The 20,371-nt window shown below is 39.8% G+C and overlaps 1 protein-coding gene across 2 annotated transcripts in view; it reads left to right on the forward strand.

Moving 5' to 3' along the window:
* The window catches only part of LOC128693647 (peroxidase), a 70,805-nt gene that overhangs the window by 7,062 nt on the left and 43,372 nt on the right, over nucleotides 1–20,371 (forward strand). The window contains exons 2-5 of one of the 2 annotated variants that reach the window (XM_070091242.1): nucleotides 6,145–6,265; nucleotides 15,289–15,460; nucleotides 16,269–16,436; nucleotides 18,353–18,480. In XM_070091242.1, coding sequence (XP_069947343.1) covers nucleotides 6,164–6,265; nucleotides 15,289–15,460; nucleotides 16,269–16,436; nucleotides 18,353–18,480 — 570 coding nt within the window. In that variant the 5' untranslated portion in view covers nucleotides 6,145–6,163. Of the gene's footprint in view, nucleotides 1–4,005; nucleotides 6,266–15,288; nucleotides 15,461–16,268; nucleotides 16,437–18,352; nucleotides 18,481–20,371 lie in introns of those variants that run through there. The other variant, XM_070091241.1, reaches the window with a different exon arrangement.

Genomic DNA, 20,371 nt, shown 5'->3' on the forward strand with positions numbered 1-20,371 from the left:
GGGACAGCAAGATATAGGAGCAGCCTTGTTGCTGCGGCTGCAGCAAGGGACGATGTGTTGAAAACAGTAAATGCATAAAAGATATTCATCATGAAGTTATAAAACAAAGGGAGACAGCAGAGAGCAGCAAGGGACTAGCTCCCTTAAGGTCTACTACACTAATAGCTGGAGTGTAAGAAATAAGATAGATGAGCTAACATTAATTGCAAGTGCAGGAAACATAGATATTATTGCTATAACAGAGTCCTGGCTCGATCTGAAAGATAGAGAGATGCCTTCTGAATTTCTCATACAAAACTATAAATTATTTCACACTGACAGGGTCAACAGGAAGGGTGGTGGAGTAGCGATGTAAGTCAGAGACAGTTTAAATTGTTGTGTTAGAAAAGATATAAAATTAGAAGTGTCAGCCACTGAATCTGTGTGGTTACAGCTTCTCGAGGGCCGTGAAAACTAATTTTGGGTGTGATTTACAGGGCCCCAACTCCTGATAGGGAGTGCAGTAAACTTCTATGGGACGAAATTCTAAAGGCATCTACATACGAAAATGTTGTGCTAATGGGAGATTTCAACTATAGACAGACTGACTGGAGCAATTTGACAGGAAATTTAGAGTCAAGTGACTTTCTTGATACGATTCAGAAATGTTTTTTAAAACAGTTTGTGACAGAACCAACTAGAGAAAATAACCAGCAGGGAAATTCTAATAAATACTCTTGAGGTTGATGATGAGCTTGGGGAAAGTGATAACAAATCACTCAATTTTAATATATCATGGAATTTCCCTAATAATGGCAATCAAGTCTGTCCCTGACTTCCGCTTGGCTGATTTCATAGGAATAAAAAATTATTTGGGTAGGTTGAACTGGAATGACCTGACTATGGATCAGGTAGGTGGTGATGATTTTCCATGGCATAGTTCTAGCTGCTCAGACAACTTATGTTCTAAATAGGAAAAATCAGATCAAACAAAAATGATCCTAAATGGATGAACAATAGATTAAAACTTCTCAATGGTCAAAAGAGAGGCATATATAGGCAAATCAAAAGAGGGAAGGGGCAATTAAGAAATCAATATATTCATTTAAAGAGAGAAATAAAAAAAAGGAAAAAGAATAGCAAAAAGAGATTATGAGTTTAAAGTTGCAAGAGAATCGAAAAATAACCCAAAAAGATTCTTTCAGATATACAGAAGTAAGATCAAAACAAGATAGGCCCACTAAAAAGTTACTCGGGTCAGCTCATGGACAGTGATAAGGAAATGTGTAGAATTTTTAACACATACTTCCTCTCAGTTTTTACACAGGAATATACTAGCGATATTCCAGAAATAATAAATTATGTAGAACAGGACGATAATAAACTGCAAACAAATAACCCGCACATAGAAGAGAGGAGCTTACGACGACGTTTCGGTCCGACTTGGACCATTTACAAAGTCACACTAACCAGAAGTGGAGCAGGACGGCTATGTATAGGCAGGAAGAGGTAGTGGTGGTAGTAGTCGTAGTAGTGGTAGTAGTAGTAGTAGTAGTAGTAGTAGTAGTAGTAGTAGTAGTAGTAGTAGTAGTAGTAGTGGTAGTAGAAGTGGGGAACTATGTAGGAGGAGCCAGTAAAATATAAAGAAAGGGGAGCACTGCAAGGGAGCTAGGTGCCCACAGAGGGAGAGCAAGTGCACAGAGGTGGGGGGAAGGGGGAAGTGATGAAATAAATAATGATGGAACAGAAACACGCGAAAGAAAGACATAAAAAGGAAAGAGGAAAGGGGAAGAGGGAGAAGAAGAAAAATGAGGAATCAGGTTAAGTCACGGGAGTTCTGAAGTTTGGAGCATTTTGCAATGTAGTGGGAGAGGACGGCATCTACAGAGACGAAGCCAGGACTAAGATTCATGCAAGGTAAGTTGTGTATTAGAGAGGATTCAACAAGTCGGCGACTTGATGAATGGTTTTGAAAACCGACAAGTTGAAGAATTGAGACACTTATGCAACACATGGGAATCTTTATTGAAGAAACGTTTCGCCACACAGTGGCTTCATCAGTCCAATACAAAGTAGAAATGGGTAAGGAGAGTAGAAGTATGAGGTAATCAGTCCCTCAACCTGGATTCGATGTGTTCAGTCCATCACTTACTACAAGAGTGATGGACTGAACACATCGAATCCAGGTTGAGGGACTGATTACCTCATACTTCTACTCTCCTTACCCATTTCTACTTTGTATTGGACTGATGAAGCCACTGTGTGGCGAAACGTTTCTTCAATAAAGATTCCCATGTGTTGCATAAGTGTCTCAATTCTTCAAGTCGGCGACTGTTAAAGTTGGAAGTAGGGAAGACAGTTTTAGCAGAAGACCAGTCTATAGGATGGCTGTGATCTCTGACGTACAGAAAAGAGCATTATTAGTGTCGGCAAGTCTAACACTATTTTTGTGCTCCCTAAGTCTGTCAGAAAGAGATCGGCCAGTTTCTCCAAAGTATTGAAGAGGACAGGAGGAGCAAGAAATAGAGTAGACACCAGGAACATCTGTAGAGGGAGGAGAGGTATGAAAGAGATTAGTGCGAAGAGTGTTAGTCTGGCGGAAAGTAAGCTTGATGTCTAAGGGACGGAGAGAATTGTTGAGACTAGAAAGACCGGAAATGTAAGGAAGGCAGAGGACAGAAGTTCCCAGGAGTAGAGAGTTTGGGAGAGAAGAAATTACGTTTAGCTCTTGAGAAGGCAGAGTCTATGAAATGGGAAGGGTAGCCAAGACAGGAAAACGAATTATGAAGAGTGGAAATTTCTGCTGGAATGAACTGAGGATCACAGATGCGGAGGGCACGGAGAAAGAGGGAGATAAGAACACTTTTCTTGACAGGGGAAGCATGATAGGAAAAGTAGTGAATGTACATGCCACTGTGCATAGGTATTCGGTAAACGGAAAAGGAAAAACCTGTATCTGAGCGGTGGACATGGACATCAAGGAAAGGAAGCAAGAAATTAGATTCCCATTCAGCTTTAAACTTAATGGAAGGGGCAAGATTATTAAGAGCTTCAAGAAAAGGTTGGAAGAGACTAGAGTCATGAGGCCACAGAGCAAAGATGTCATCCACATAGCGGAGCCAGAGTGAAGGTTGCACATCGAGGGTAGGAAGAAGAACAGTCTCGAAGTATTCCATGTAAAGATTAGCAAGGACAGGAGAGAGAGGAGAGTCCATAGCGACACCGAAGGTTTGAGAATAGTATTTCCCTTGGATGGAAAAGGAATTAGAGTCCACACAGAGGCGGATAAAATCAAGAAAGACTTCTTCAATAATTTGGAGAAACTGGCCGATCTCTTTCTGACAGACTTAGGGAGCACAAAAATAGTGTTAGGCTTGCCGACACTAACAATGTTCTTTTCTGTCACGTCAGAGATCACAGCCATCCTATAGACTGGTCTTCTGCTAAAACTGTCTTCCCTACTTCCAACTTTAACAGTCGCCGTCTTGTTGAATCCTCTCTAATACACAACTTTCCTTGTATGAATCTTAGTCCTGGCTTCGTCTCTGTAGATGCCTTCCTCTCCCACTACATTGTAAAATGCTCCAAACTTCAGAACACCCGCGACTTAACCTGATTCCTCATTTTTTCTTCTTTTCCCTCTTCCCCTTTTCTCTTTCCTTTTTTTTTTGTCTTTCTTCTGTAGCGTATTTCTGTTCCTTCATTATTTATTTCATCACTTCCCCCTCCCCCCACCTCTGTGCACTTGCTCTCCCTCTGTGGGCACCTAGCTCCCTTGCAGTGCTCCTCTTTCTTTATATTTGACTGGCTCCTCCTCCTTAGTTCACCACTACTACCACCACTACTACTTCTACTACTACTACTACTACTACTACTGCTACTACTACTACTACTACTACTACTACCACTACTACTACCACTACTACCACTATTACTACCACCACTATCTCTTCCTGCCTATACATAGCCGTCCTGCTCCACTTCTGGTTAGTGTGACTTTGTAAATGGTCCAAGTCGGACCGAAACGTCGTCGTAAGCTCCTCTCTTCTATGTGCGGGTTATTTGTGTATCGTTCCAGTCACGGTATTGTGCCTTTTTTTTGTTATTTATAAACTATGCACAATTAGGGTCACAAGTGACATGGTCCTTAGGCAAATAGATAAATTAAAACCAAACAGATCCCCAGGCCCTGATGAACTGTATGCAAGGGTTCTAAAGGAATGTAAAGAGGAGCTTAGCAAACCTTTGGCTGATCTTTTTATCATATCACTACAAACTGGCAGATAAGTGGAAAATGGCAAATGTGATACCTATTTTCAAAGCAGGTGACAGGTCCTTAGCTTCGAACTATAGACCAATAAGCCTAACCTCCAAAGTGGGAAAATTTATGGAATCAATAATTGCCTAGGCAGTTCGTAGCCATCTTGAAAAGCATAAATTAATCAACAAATCTCAGCATGATTTTACAAAGGGGCGTTCCTGCCTTACGAATTTATTAATTTTTTTTCACTAATGTATTTGAGGAGGTAGATCATGGTAATGAATATGATATTTTATATATGGACTTCAGTAAGGCTTTTGACAGGGTCCCACATCAGAGACTATTGAGGAAAATTAAGGCACATGGAATAGGATGAGAAATCTTTTCCTGGATAGAGGCATGGTTGACAAATAGGCAGTAGAGAGTTTGAAGAATTGAGACACTTAGGCAACATATGGGAATCTTTACTTAAGAAACGTTTCGCCACACAGTGGCTTCATCAATCCAATACAAAGTAGAAATGGGTAAGGAGAGGAGGAGTTTGAGGTAATCCGTCCTTCAACCAGAGAGTTGGCTTGTATACTGCAGTCAGTATATAGGGCCAACTTTCTGACCCTATGTTGTACTTCCTACAAGAGTGATGGACTGAACACATCGATTCCAGGCTGAGGGACTGATTACCTCAAACTCCTCCTCTCTTTACCCTTTTCTACTTTGTATTGGACTGATGAAGCCACTGTGTGGCGAAACGTTCTTTCAGTGAAGATTCCCATATATTGCATAAGTGTCTCAGTTCTTCAACTTATCGGCTTTCAAAAATCATTCATCACAGCAGAGAGTTTGCATAAATGGTGAGAAATCAGAGTGGGGAAGCGTCACGAGCGGTGTTCCACAGGGGTCAGTGTTGGGCCCCCTGTTGTTCACAATCTACATAAACGACATTGATGAGGGCATAAAGAGCGACATAAGCAAGTTTGCCAATGACACCAAAATAGGCCGTCGAATTCATTCTGACGAGAACATTAGAGCACTCCATGAAGATTTGAATAGACTGATGCAGTGGTCGGAGAAGTGGCAGATGCAGTTTAATAGAGACAACTGCAAAGTTCTAAATATTGGACAGGACAATAACCATGCCACATATAAACTAAATAATGTAGATCTTAATATTACAGATTGTAAAAAGATTTAGGAGTCCTGGTTAGCAGTAATCTGAAACCAAGACAACAGTGCATAAGTGCTAGCAATAAAGCTATCAGAATTATTGGCTGCATACCAAGAAGCATAAATAATAGGAGTCCTCAGGTTGTTCTTCATCAATATATATCCTTGGTTAGGCCTCATTTAGACTATGCTGCACAGTTCTGGTCTCCGTATTACAGAATGGATATAAATGCTCTGGAAAACGTACAGAGGAGGATGACAAAGTTGATCCCATGTATCAGAAATCTTCCCTATGAGGATAGACTGAGGGCCCTGAATCTGCACTTTCTAGAAAGGCGTAGAAATAGGGAGGATATGACAGAGGTGTATAAATGGAAGACAGGAATAAATAAAGGGGATGTAAATAACGTGCTGAAAATATCTAGCCTAGACAGGACTCGCAGCAATGGTTTTAAGTTGGAAAAATTCAGATTCAGGAAGGATATAGGAAAGCACGGGTTGTGAATGAGTGGAACAAACTCAGTTAGAGAGGCTAAAACGTTGTGTAGTTTTAAAAATAGTTTAGATAAATACATGAGTGGATGTGGGTGGGTGTGAGTTAGACCTGATTAGCTTGTGTTACTGGGTCAGTTGCCGTGATAAATTCCTGGTAAAGGTTGGGGCACGAGACGTGGACCTTCCTTGCATGGGCCAATAGGCTTGCTGCAGTGTTCCTTCTTTCTTATGTTCTCTCCTTGCAGGCGGTATGGTGACGTACCCATGACAGTAGTGGCGGGGCGCCCCACCGTGGCCACCACCCACGTCTCCAGCACCCTGGGTGGAGCTATCATCAGTCCGGGCGCCTTCGCTGGCAGACCACTGGTAAATTCCTATATGAATGCTGCCTGTAATGTTTAGACGTTGGGATAATTATCCTGAACTATATAGTCAGATGAATGATGAGTCACATAATATACAAAGTTTAGAATTTATAAAGTATGTTGCTTACCAAGCTTGAAATTCATCAGGTATTAGAACTAACTTTTGAAGCGAATAGATACATAGTGTAAGTTTCAGGGTGAGGCATTCTAGCGAGTTAGAAATAAAGAAATTAAAACTAGTCGGTTTAATTCACACTGCAATGATAAAGATACTCGCAAGAATATAGTATGTATATCTATATATATATATATATATATATATATATATATATATATATATATATATATATATATGCAAGGAATTCGCAAGAGCAGGCGAAATATACACAAACACTGATCTCTGGCTGAAGGAGACTCGAACCTACGAACCTTGGGACAAGGTACGCAGTGCTTTACCATTCTACCCACACTGGACCAATACCTTGGAGTCCAGCTTGCGCTAGACTTTTGATCCAAGGCAGCCAGCTTTCAGGGAGAAGGATTACAGCTTTTCATCTCATCCCCTGCATGCATCAGCATGATTGTGTATATTTCGCCTGCTCTTGCGAGTTCCTTGCATTGTTAATATCTCTAGTAAGGCTGATGCATGCAGGGGATGAGATGAAAAGCTGTAATCCTTCTCCCTGAAAGCTGGCTGCCTTGGATCAAAAGTCTAGCGCAAGCTGGACTCCAAGGTATTGGTCCAGTGTGGGTAGATTGGTAAAGCACTGCGTACCTTGTCCCAAGGTTCGTAGGTTCGAGTCTCCTTCAGCCAGAGATCAGTGTTTATATATATACATATATACATATATATATATATATATATATATATATATATATATATATATATATATATATATATATATATATATATATATACATGGATCAAAGTAGAATGACATGGAAAGCATATAAATCTATAGGGAAAGGAAGGAGGGGTAGGGGTCGTCCTCGAAAGGGTTGGAAAGAGGGGGTAAAGGAGGTTTTGTGGGCAAGGGGCTTGGACTTCCAGCAAGCGTGCATGAGCGTGTTAGATAGGAGTGAATGGAGACGAATGATACTTGGGACCTGACGATCTGTTGGAGTGTGAGCAGGGTAATATTTAGTGAAGGAATTCAGGGAAACCGGTTATTTTCATATAGTCGGACTTGAGTCCTGGAAATGGGAAGTACAATGCCTGCACTTTAAAGGAGGGGTTTGGGATATTGGCAATTTGGAGGGATATGTTGTGTATCTTTATACGTATATGCTTCTAAACTGTTGTATTCTGAGCACATCTGCAAAAACAGTGATAATGTGTGAGTGTGGTGAAAGTGTTGAATGATGATGAAAGTATTTTCTTTTTGGGGATTTTCTTTCTATTTTGGGTCACCCTGCCTCGGTGGGAGACGGCAGACTTGTTGAAAAAAAAATATATATATAAATTATATATATATATAAATTATATATATATATAAATTATATATATATATATATATATAATATATATATATATATATATATATATATGTATATATATATATATATATATATATATATATATATATATATATATATATATATATATATATATATATATATATGTATATATATATATATATATATATATATATATATATATATATATATATATATATATATATATATATATATATATATATATATACATATATGTATGTATATATATATATATATATATATATATATATATATATATATATATATATATATATATATATATATATATATATGTCGTGCCGAATATGTAAAACTGGTCAATTAACAAGAACTCATTTAAAATTAAGTTGTTTCTAAAATTTTCTCTTAAACGTTTAAAGATATATTTTTTTCATTAATGTTAATGTAAAAATTTATAGCTTTGCACCAAAAGGAACTTAGAAAACTTACCTAACCTTATTATAACAATCGCAATTTATTTTAGCCTAACCCAGCTAAATATATATGAAATGGGCAGGGTAGCCAAGACGGGAAAACGAATTATGAAGAGTGGAAATTTCTGCTGGAAGGAACTGAGGATCACAGATGCGGAGGGCACGGAGAAAGAGGGAGATAAGAACACTTTTCTTGACAGGGGAAGCATGTTAGAAAAAGTAGTATACCTTGTATACCTTGTACCACTGTATCTACAGCAGACTTATCATATTAAATACAGGTTTTCCCTTTTCCGTTTACCGAAAACCTATGCACAGTGGCATGTACATTCACTACTTTTTCTATCATGTTTCCCATGTCAAGAAAAGTGTTCTTATCTCCCTCTTTCTCCGTGCCCTCCGCATCTGTGATCCTCAGTTCCTTCCAGCAGAAATTTCCACTCTTCATAATTCGTTTTCCAGTCTTGGCTACCCTTTCCATTTCATAGACTCTGCCTTCTCAAGAGCTAAACGTAATTTCTTCTCTCGCAAACTCTCTACTCATGGGAACTCTTCTGTCCTCTGCCTTCCCTACATTTCCGGTCTTTCTAATCTCAACAATTCTCTCCGTCCCTTAGACATCAAGCTTACTTTCCGCCAGACTAACACTCTTCGCACTAATCTCGTTCATACCTCTCCTCCCTCTACAGATGATCCTGGTGTGTACTCTATTTCTTGCTTCTACTGTCATCTTCAATACTTTGGAGAAACTGGCCGATCTCTTTCTGACAGACTTAGGGAGCACAAAAATAGTGTTAGGCTTGCCAACACTAACAATGCTCTTTTCTGTCACGTCAGAGATCACAGCCATCCTATAGACTGGTCTTCTGCTAAAACTGTCTTCCCTACTTCCAACTTTAACAGTCGCCATCTAGTTGAATCCTCCCTAATACACAACTTTCCTTGTAGATGCCTTCCTCTCCAACTACATTGTAAAATGCTCCAAACTTCAAAACACCCGCGACTTAACCTGATTCCTCATTTTTTCTTCTTCTCCCTCTTCCCCTTTCCTCTTTCCTTTTTTTTTTTTTTGTCTTTCTTCTGTCGCGTGTTTCTGCTCCTTCATTATTTATTTCATCACTTCCCCTTCCCCCCATCTCTGTGCACTTGCTCTCCCTCTGTAGGCACCTAGCTCACTTGCAGTGCTCCCCTTTCTTTATATTTGACTGGTTCCTCCTCCTTAGTTCACCACTACTACCACTATTACTACTACTACTACTACTACTACTACTACCACCACCACTACCACTACTACTACCACCACCACTACATCTTCCTGCCTATATATAGCCGTTCTGCTCCACTTCTGATTAGTTTGACTTTGTAAATGGTCCAAGTCGGACCGAAACGTCGTCGTAAGCTCCTCTCTTCTATGTGCGGGTTATTTGTGTATCGTTCCAGTCACGGTATTGTGCCTTTTTTTGTTATATATATACATTGTTTTTTTTTCAACACGTCGGCCGTCTCCCACCGAGGCAGGGTGACCCAAAAAGAAAGCAAATCCCCAAAAAGAAAATACTTTCATCATCACTCAACACTTTCACCTCACTCACACATAATCACTTTTTACAGAGGCCCAAACCCCTCCTTTAGAGTGCAGGCATTGTACTTCCCATTTCCAGGACTCAAGTCTGGTTATATAAAATAACCGGTTTCCATGAATCCCTTCACTAAATATTACCCTGTTCACACTCCAACAGATCGTCAAGTCCCAAATACCATTCGTCTCCATTCACTCCTATCGAACATGCTCATGCACGCCTGCTGGAAGTCCAAGCCCCTCGCCCACAAAACCTTCCTTACCCCTTCCTTCCAGCCTTTTCGAGGACGACTTCTTCCGCGCCTTCCTTCTCCTACAGATTTAAATGATCTCTATGTCATTCTACTTTGATCCATTCTCTCTAAATGACCAAACCACCTCAACAACCCCTCTTCAGCCCTCTGACTAATACTTTTATTAACTCCACACCTTCTCCTAATTTCCACATTCCGAATTTTCTGCATAATATTTACACCACACATTGCCCTTAGACAGGACATCTCCACTGCCTTCAACCGCCTCCTCGCTGCTGCACTCACAACCCAAGCTTCACACTCATATAAGAGTGTTGGGACTACTATACTTTCATACATTCCCTTCTTTGACTCCATAGATAACGTTTTTAGTTTCCACATATACCTAAACGCACCACTCACCTTTTTTCCCTCATCAATTCTGTGATTAACTTCATCCTTCATAAATCCATCTGCCGACACATCAACTCCCAAGTATCTGAAAACATTCACTTCTTCCATACTCCTCCTCCCCAATTTGATATCCAATTTTTCTTTATCTAAATCATTTGATACTCTCATCACCTTACTCTTGTCTATGTTCACTTTCAACTTTCTACCTTTACACACACTCCCAAACTCATTCACTAACCATTGCAATTTTTCTTTAGAATCTCCTATGAGCACAGTATCATCAGCAAAAAGCAACTGTGTCAATTCCCATTTTACATTTGATTCCCCATAATTTATTCCCACCCCTCTCCTGAACACCCTAACATTTACTTCTTTTACAACCCCATCTATAAATATATTAAACAACCATGGTGACATTACACTTCCCTGTCTAAGACCTACTTTTACTGGAAAGTAGTCTCCTTCTCTTCTACACACCCTAACCTGAGCATTACTATCCTCATAAAAACTCTTTACCGCATTTAATAACTTACCACCTATTCCATATACTTGCAACATCTGCCACATTGCTCCCCTATCCACTCTATCATATGCCTTTTCTAAATCCATAAATGCAATAAAAACTTCCCTACCTTTATCTAAATACTGTTCACATATATGCTTCAATGTAAACACTTGATCTACACATCCCCTACCCACTCTGAAACCTCCTTGCTCATCCGCAATCCTACATTCTGTCTTACCTCTAATTCTTTCAATGATAACTCTACCGTACACTTTTCCCTACTATGTTTTTAACTGACAAATCTATTCGTTCTCTAGGCTTTCTTAACTTGTTTAACTCACTCCAAATTTTTTTCTTATTTTCATTAAAATTTCTTGACACTGCCTCTCCCACTCTATCATTTGCTCTCCTTTTGCACTCTCTCACAACTCTCTTTACCTTTCTTTTACTTTCCATATACTCTACTCTTCTTATAACACTTCTGCTTTGTAAAACCTCTCATAAGCTAACTTTTTCTCTTTTATCACACCCTTTACTTTATCATTCCACCAATCACTCCTCTTTCCTCCTGCACCCACCCTCCTATAACCACAAACTTCTTCCTCACATTCTAATACTACATTTTTAAAACTATTCCAACCCTCTTCAACCCCCCCACTACTCATACTTGCACTAGCCCACCTTTCTGCCAATAGTTGCTTATATTTCACCCGAACTTCCTCCTCCCTTAGTTTATACACTTTCACCTCCCTCTTACTTGTTGTTGCCATTTTCCTATTTTCCCATCTACCTCTTACTCTAACTGTAGCTACAACTAAATAATGATCCGATATATCAGTTGCCCCTCTATAAACGTGTACATCCTGGAGCCTACCCATCAATCTTTTATCCACCAATACATAATCTAACAAACTACTTTCATTACATGCTATATCATACCTTGTATATTTATTTATCCTCTTCTTCATAAAATATGTATTATTTATTACCAAACCTCTTTCTACACATAGCTCAATTAAAGGCTCCCCATTTTCATTTACTCCTGGCACCCCAAATTTACCTACTACTCCCTACACAACATTTTTGCCCACTTTAGCATTGAAATCCCCAACCACCATTACTCTCACACTTGATTCAAAACTCCCCAAGCATTCACTAAACATTTCCGAAAATCTCTCTCTCTCCTCTACACTTCTTTCTTCTCCAGGTGCATATACGCTTACTATAACCCACTTTTCACATCCAACCTTTATTTTACTCCACATAATCCTTGAATTAATACATTTATAGTCCCTCTTTTCCTGCCATAACTTATCCTTCAACATTATTGCTACTCCTTCTTTAGCTCTAACTCTATTTGAAACCCCTGACCTAATCCCATTTATTCCTCTCCACTGAAACTCTCCCACCCCCTTCAGCTTTGTTTCACTTAAAGCCAGGACATCCAGCTTCTTCTCATTCATAACATCCACAATCATCTCTTTCTTATCATTTGCACAACATCCACGCACATTCAGAATTCCCACTTTGACAATTTTCTTATTATTATTCTTTTTAGTAATCATTACAGGAAAAAGGGTTACTAGCCCATTGTTCCCGGCATTTTAGTTGACTTTTACAACACGCATGGCTTACGGAGGAAAGATTCTTATTCAACTTCCCCATGGATATAAAAGGAAAAGTAATAAGACCAAGAACTATTAAGATAAAATCAAAGAAAACTCAGATGAGTGTGTATAAATAAACATGTACATGTATGTGTAGTGTGACCTAAGTGTAAGTAGAAGTAGCAAGACGTACCTGTAATCTTGCATATTTATGAGACAGACAAAAGACACCAGCAATCCTACCATCATGTAAAACAATTACAGGCTTTCGTTTCACACTCACTTGGCAGGACGGTAGTACCTCCCTGGGTGGTTGCTGTCTTCCAGCCTACTACCATATATATATATATATATATATATATATATATATATATATATATATATATATATATATATATATATATATATATATATATATATATATATATATATATATATATATATATATATATATATATATATATATATGCCATATATATATATGGGTTCGACTCTTTGGCTAGTGCAATGTTGTTATTGATCAATACTACTCGTTTCGTGGGTTCAGTAAAATAATATTTTGTTTTTTGAGGAAACACACAAGCAGGGAGTAGACTGAAAGTAGCTCAGGGGCGTCTACACCACCATATGTCCTTCGATGGCGGGTACAACACCTAGCTTGGCTGGATGCGCCATTGTTAAGGATTGTGTGGTCTAGTGGTCTAAAGTGTCATGCGTTTTCGCTCATCATGAGGAGGGCCAAAACAGCATGAGTTCGACTCCTTGGCTAGTCGCAGTGCTGTTATTGATCAATAGCACTTGTTCGTGGGTACAGTCATATAATATACTGCTCGTTGTACTAGAACACCAAACAGGGAGTAGAATGAAATTAGCCTAGAGGCATCCACACCACCGTATGTCCTTGGGTAGCGGGTACAACATCCAGCTCTGCTGGATGCGCTACTCTTAAGGATTCTGTGGTCCAGTGAGTCATGAATTTTCGCCCACCATGAGGCAGGCCAAAGCAGCATGGGTTCGGCTCCTTGGCTAGTCGCAGTGTTATATATATATATATATATATATATATATATATATATATATATATATATATATATATATATATATATATATATATATATGTGTGTGTGTGTGTGTGTGTGTGTGTGTGTGTGTGTGTGTGTGTACTCACCTAATTCACCTAATTGTGGTTGCAGGGGTCGAGACTCAGCTCCTGACCCAGCCTCTTCACTGATCGCTACTGGGTCCTCTCTCTCTCTGCTTCCTGAGCTTTGTCATACCTCTTCTTAAAACTATGTATGGTTCCTGCCTCCACTACTTCACTTGCTAGGCTATTCCACTTGCTGACAACTCTATGACTGAAGAAATACTTCCTAACGTCCCTGTGACTCGTCTGAGTCTTCAGCTTCCAGTTGTGACCCCTTGTCCCTGTGTCCCCTCTCTGGAACATCCTATCTCTGTCTACCTTGTCTATTTCCCGCAGTATCTTGTATGTCGTTATCATGTCTCCCCTGACCCTTCTGTCCTCCAGCGTCGTCAGTCCGATTTCCCTTAACCTTTCCTCCTACGACATTCCCTTGAGCTCTGGGACTAGCCTTGTTGCAAACCTTTGTACTTTCTCTAACTTCCTGACGTGCTTGACCAGGTGTGGGTTCCAGACTGGTGCTGCATACTCCAATATGGGCCTAACATACACAGTGTACAGTGTCTTGAACGATTCCTTATTAAGGTATCGGAACGCTATTCTCAGGTTTGCCAGGCGCCCGTATGCTGCAGCGGTTATTTGGTTGATGTGTGCCTCCGGTGATGTGCTCGGTGTTATGGTCACCCCAAGGTCTTTCTCCCTGAGTGAGGTCTGTAGTCTTTGTCCACCTAGCCTATACTCTGTCTGCGGTCTTCTTTGCCCCTCCCCAATCTTCATGACTTTGCATTTGGCTGGATTGAATTCGAGAAGCCAGTTACTGGACCACATGTCCAGCCTGTCCAGGTCTCTTTGCAGTCCTGCCTCATCCTCGTCCGATTTAATAATAATGTGTGTGTGTGTGTGTGTGTGTGTGTGTGTGTGTGTGTGTGTGTGTGTGTGTGTGTGTGTGTGTGTGTGTGTGTGTGTCGTGCCGAATAGATAAAACCTGCGATTTTGGGTTAATTAGCAATCCTTTTCGCTTGCCAAACAAGGAAAGCAAAAACTTGTGTATGCAATAATTTTGCAACAGTCATTCAGAACCTAAGGAAAAATATATATTTCATTATGATTGTTTATTATTAAATTATTGTAGATTTATCTATAGTGTATTTAGTTGGATTAGGCTAAATTAAATTGCACTTGTAATAATAAGGTTAGGTAAGTTTTCTAAGGATCGTTTGTACAAAATTATTAATTTTTACATAAATACAAATGAAAAAAATATGTTTTTAGAAAGGATTTAATTTTAAATGAGTTCTTGCTAACTGACCAATTTTATCTATTCGACACGACGTATATATGTATGCTTTCACCAGCTCTGCTGATGAGAATGCCAGAAGGGGGTCGAAATATACAGATAAATTAATCTCTCGAGTTTCCGTCTCCCTATTGGTTATTATGGGAGTACAGTATATTAGCAAGCATTAGCAGCATAATTCGCAGAATGAATCTATTAATTAAACCCAAGGTTCTTGTATTACACCTAAGAGCTGTGAGCCTAGTGAGACCCTCAGGTCTACCAGCTGCTTCACAACCACAGTACATTAGCAACTTGTTTAATACGCACTTCTGTAGTTCCAGGGTTCTCGGATACCAGTGTCGACGAGCGCCCTAGTACCTTACAGCCCTTCACGCTCCCAGGCACCTGCCCTACCCTTCCTGACACCTGGGATTCGTCTCAGAAATCAGGTCACCCCAGTACCTGCCCATCTCCGTCCCCTCCAGCAACCTACCTATCTCTTCGGAGGTACGCTTCAGTTTTCAGTATAGTTTATTTTTTATATAAAAAGTGTGATAAAGTCCTATAACATTCAGTATTCAGTAAACTATCTGCCCAGACGTCCCATCGTAAGAAGAAAATTATGTAATCACACGGGGATTGTCCATAAATATTTAGGGTTCGAATTCTCGAGAAAAAGCGATGTATGGCCAGTGGACACATTTGTTTATGTCTTGTGTTTCTCTTCGCCAGTTGTTTACATCTTGTGTCCCTGCTTAGCAATCAGTAAATTGATACTTTGTTGTTACAGTGTTGTTGGGAGTCACAACATGGAGGACAGCCAAATGCTTCGCTATTTAGATATCATAAGTCATTAGGTTTCAATATACATTATAAAAAAAAAGTTAGTGCTTGCAGGAGACAGTTGCTCTAATACTGAGAAAATGAAAGGAAATCCAGCGGCCTCTTTTAGGAACTGTTGAAGCAACTTGATTCAAGCTTCTTGTGCTTTCTTTTAACTCGAATAAATATTTTTTCTTTTGTTTCATTAAATATTTTTTGACTGAATCATATCTGCAGATCACCAAAGTGTACATAACTAAATGCTTCAGGTTACTGTATCATATACATACACTATATTTAGTGTACACATGTAAGCTGCCCATCTACATGTGAAGGATAATGCTCAGATGGTAAGTGATAGACATCAGACACAACACACCTTCATCACCACTCAGGTCCTTCCACATTACTAGAGCATCAAAATCATGAATATTAACCTGTCATTAAAACTCTCCAAATTTATTCTCATCTTTGCCTCGTCTCCTTCCCACAGTGACGCCTGAGTCACTGCCTGGAGTCAGTGTGTGTCCAGGTGGTCTGGAATGTGTACCACTGGTACGTTGTGCACCTTGCTACCACGAGGTGGAGAACCAGCCACAGCTTGCTTGTTCCATCTTCGGTGGTGCTGTGGGAGTCTGCTGCCCTGAACTACCCACTACTAGTGAGTTCTTTCATCTATGATTTGTCTTCACTTTATTCAGTTCTTTGTGATTTGTGTTGTATCACATTATCTGAATAAATACTTTTTTTGTCCTAAATACCCATCATGCTAGTGGCTTTCTGTTGTGCCTAACAATATTTTATTACAAGTAAACTACATTATTTGTATACTACATAAAATAAATAAAGTACAGTGAAACTTACCTGTTCGAAGGTATCAGACCTCGAACACACCGAAGTCCGAACAATTTTCTTCAGAAAAAATTAACCCGGTCCTTGAACGTTTTTCTGGAATCCGAACGCGCCGGTTTTTTAAAGATCGAAAGCCTTGTTTCAAAAATGGTTTGAAGAGACCTCTGACACTGACCTGACTCTCAGAGCCTTTTGGAAGAGTTAGTTCAACATCCTCCTGTGTGTGAGGCTGATAATTAAAGTCTGGGAAATAATGTTTCCCCACATCGAACTTCTCGCAGTTCGAACACCACCTGGGTACCAGTTAAGTTCAAACAACGAAGTTCCACAGTATTTAAATTTGAATTTATTTCTAGGTACAGGAACACATCTACGCGCTGTAGCGTCTTCAGTAAATAATGTTCTAATTTCTTGTGTACAATTCTTCTTGACGCTGGTGAAGGCCTTCATACCAGACACCAGAGTTACCCTTCCCTGCATCAAACCTGATTACCTCTTATTACCCAGGAGTGCATGACCCTGATCGCCTTACCGCTTCCCCATGAATATGTATTACTTTCAGTAAATACCAACATTATGGATGTTATTGTCAGTTTTATCTTCCAGATTATTAATTATTATTAAATCATACTAAAAAATAATCCGGAGTGAATACTCCAGTTCTTTTGCACATTCTGGTAAAACCTGTTTGCTGTCTCATCTGGTTCTTGTTATTGTTTTTGTGTCACCATGAAGTGCATCTTTAGTTCCTCTTTGTATATCTCAGTGTCATCCATTGTCAACAAAAAGTCACAATGCACAATTAACCCAGATATAGAAGAGAGAAGCTTACAACGACGTTTCGGTCTGACTTGGACCATTTACAAAGTCACACTAGTTGGTCCAAGTCGGACCGGAACATCGTCATAAGCTTCTCTCTCATATGTGCGGCTTGTTTGTGTATCCTCCATTTTAACTTGCTGTTCCAGGTTTAAATCCTCTATTGTTTATATTTTGTCTTTTAAATTAAGTTTTTTTTTCCATTTTTCGTTTACTTTAATTTTAATCTCCCCGAGGTAACTCCATTCTTGTTTACATATAAAATAAGTACGACATAAAATAAGTACGTTTCACCTACACAGTAGTCTTCTTCAGTCGAGTACAGAGGACTCAGCAGATGTAAAGACGATGTAATCAGTCCATCATCATTGAAGATGTAGTGTTGAGGTGGTCAGTCCCTCAACCTGGAGAAGTTTTGCTCCATAGTTTGGAACAGTGATGATGAACTGATTACATCGCCTTTACACCTCTTCTGCTTCTGCTGCTCCTCTGTACTTGATTGAAGAAGCCTACTACGTAGGCGAAACGTTTCAGAATAAAGTTACCTTACTGTTTCACATGTGTCTTACTTATCAACGTTACTCTCAGCCAGGGGCGGATCTACTATGAGACTAATGAAGCTTAAGCTTTAGGGCCCCTAATTCCGGAGGGGCCCCAGAAGCGACTTTAGTCCACATTGCTTAAAAATTTTGAGTCTTCTGTATGGGAAACTCTTTTTTAAATAATAATATTAATAATATAGTATAATTCAGTACAAAATAATAGTTAAAATCAAAATTAAAAGGTTATTATATTATCATGTAGGTTAACCGATGCCGGTTGTCAAGGTGACCCATAACAGTTGAGGCTACAGATATGTAGGTCTGCCAATGTGTATATATACTCGATGATCGTTTCACTCGGCAGGAAACCTGCGGCAGGTGTTCACCGAACCTGTGATTGAACTTCCTTCCCTGGGCTTCAGTGATGGCGTCGTCCAAGAGGCGCTCCAGCGGGGTGTCTCAGAGGTGCAGCAGATAGAGCTCTTGGAGGAGGTAAATACTTGTATTTACTGTTTCTCGTCTCTGACTTCGTAAAGATCTTCCTCTTCCCTCTGAATTACAAAAGATAGATTTCACATGTCTCTCTTTCTTATCCGAATTCTTCACTTAGCTCTTCGGTTTTTGTTCTTTCTTCATTCTTCGTTCTTTTTTTTTTGTTCTTTCTTTAATTTCTTTTGTTCTTCAATTTTTTCTTTTATTTTTTCTTACTTCAGTTTCTTGTTCTTTCTTCAATATTTTGTTCTTCTTCCGCTTGAGTTAGAAATCATAAACACGACTTGATCCTACAAGAACAACTTAATTCATCAATTATATCAATTATACAGAGAATTAATATTTTGCCCCAACAGTTAATAATTAATACTTACGTGGGATAATAATCCCAACAAGTTTATTTAGCACAAGGAGTAGTGTGGGCTCGATCTCCGTCCAGTAAACGTCAATAGAAAGTCACATTGCAGATATATCCACACGATATATGCCTTCTTTTGCTGCATTAGGGGGCTGTAGGGCAAATTTCCGCGCGCGCTCACACAAAAATCGAAAAATTATGGTATTACAACCCAGGATTTCAAAGGCCTGTTATCCCAGGTGTAATGGGAGCAAAAGAAACACAGCAGAAAAAGTTTAGACTTATATTATCCTTCACCAATTTAGAACAGCAATATGTACAGTAATAAGTATAGTGCACGTCACGGTAAGCAAGGCAGAAATAGAAGCCACAAGATAGCAGACCGTGCTCAACCAGCTCTAGAATGGGAATGACAAGGGCAGACAGGAGAGCGGTATCCACATAACCTCTGCGATTGCCAATCCCACCTTCTTATTGGCTAGAACCTGGTCATTAGTTGAACGATGGGGCCCCATCATCAACTCTTAGCAACCTGGTTCGCTGGTTGGGGGAGATAGCCTGTAAATGAGGGTGTGTCCATGCGCCGAATAAAGGTTACGTACTCTTTGCATGCCACACCCCCACCCCCGAGAAGGCTCAGGATTAGGCTGCCACCTCCCAGTGGTAACCGTGCCGCCATGGCACGAAATAATGGGACCGCCTATCCTCTCCACCATCCAACTCTTAGATAGAGCTCAGCTTTCCTAGTGACCAAAAGCCAAACCCTAAACTCAGAGCGAGACAGCAGTCAGATAGGCCAACATAGGTGCAAGATACAAGCGGACGGTAGCCCGTATCCCCTCACTAAAAAAAAACCCCCACATCAGGGGGATAAAAAAAAGAGCTTGAAAGGGGGTTACCACAAATACATCCTAACCTAAATAAAATATTAGACTAGACTCTTGACAAAGAGTCTGCCAACACATTTTCTTTGCCGGCAATATATTTAATTTTTATGTTGTAGGGCTGCAGCCTGAGCGTCCAACGCATAAGCCTTGTGTTGTGATTCTTCATGGCTTGGAGATAGACTAACGGGTTGTGATCACTGTAGACTGTGACCACCTGCGATGTCTGGCCCACATAAACATCGAAATGCTCCAAAGCCAGTACCAGCGCGAGGGCTTCTTTTTCAATGGTAGAGTAAGCTCTCTGATGTGGCTGGAACTTGGCTGAAAAGTATGCGATTGGCTGCAGCTCCTTGTTCCCGATTTGTAATAGTACCGCCCCAACCCCAGACTCACAAGCATCAACCTGTAATGAAAAAGGTTTGGAGAAGTCTGGAGACAGGAGAATGGGTGCAGAGCACAATAATCTTTTTGATTTATTAAAAGCAGTGTTACAATCTGAAGTCCAAATAAAGGGAACTTTATGACTGGTAAGAGAGGTAAGAGGGGCTACAATATCTGAGAAATTCTTACAGAATCTTCTGTAAAATCCGATCATGCCTAGGAAACGTTGAAGAGATTTCCTATCATGAGGAACTGGATATTCTTT

Source organism: Cherax quadricarinatus, chromosome 34 (genome assembly GCF_038502225.1).
Source record: "Cherax quadricarinatus isolate ZL_2023a chromosome 34, ASM3850222v1, whole genome shotgun sequence".
NCBI classification, from domain to species: Eukaryota; Metazoa; Arthropoda; class Malacostraca; order Decapoda; family Parastacidae; genus Cherax; species Cherax quadricarinatus.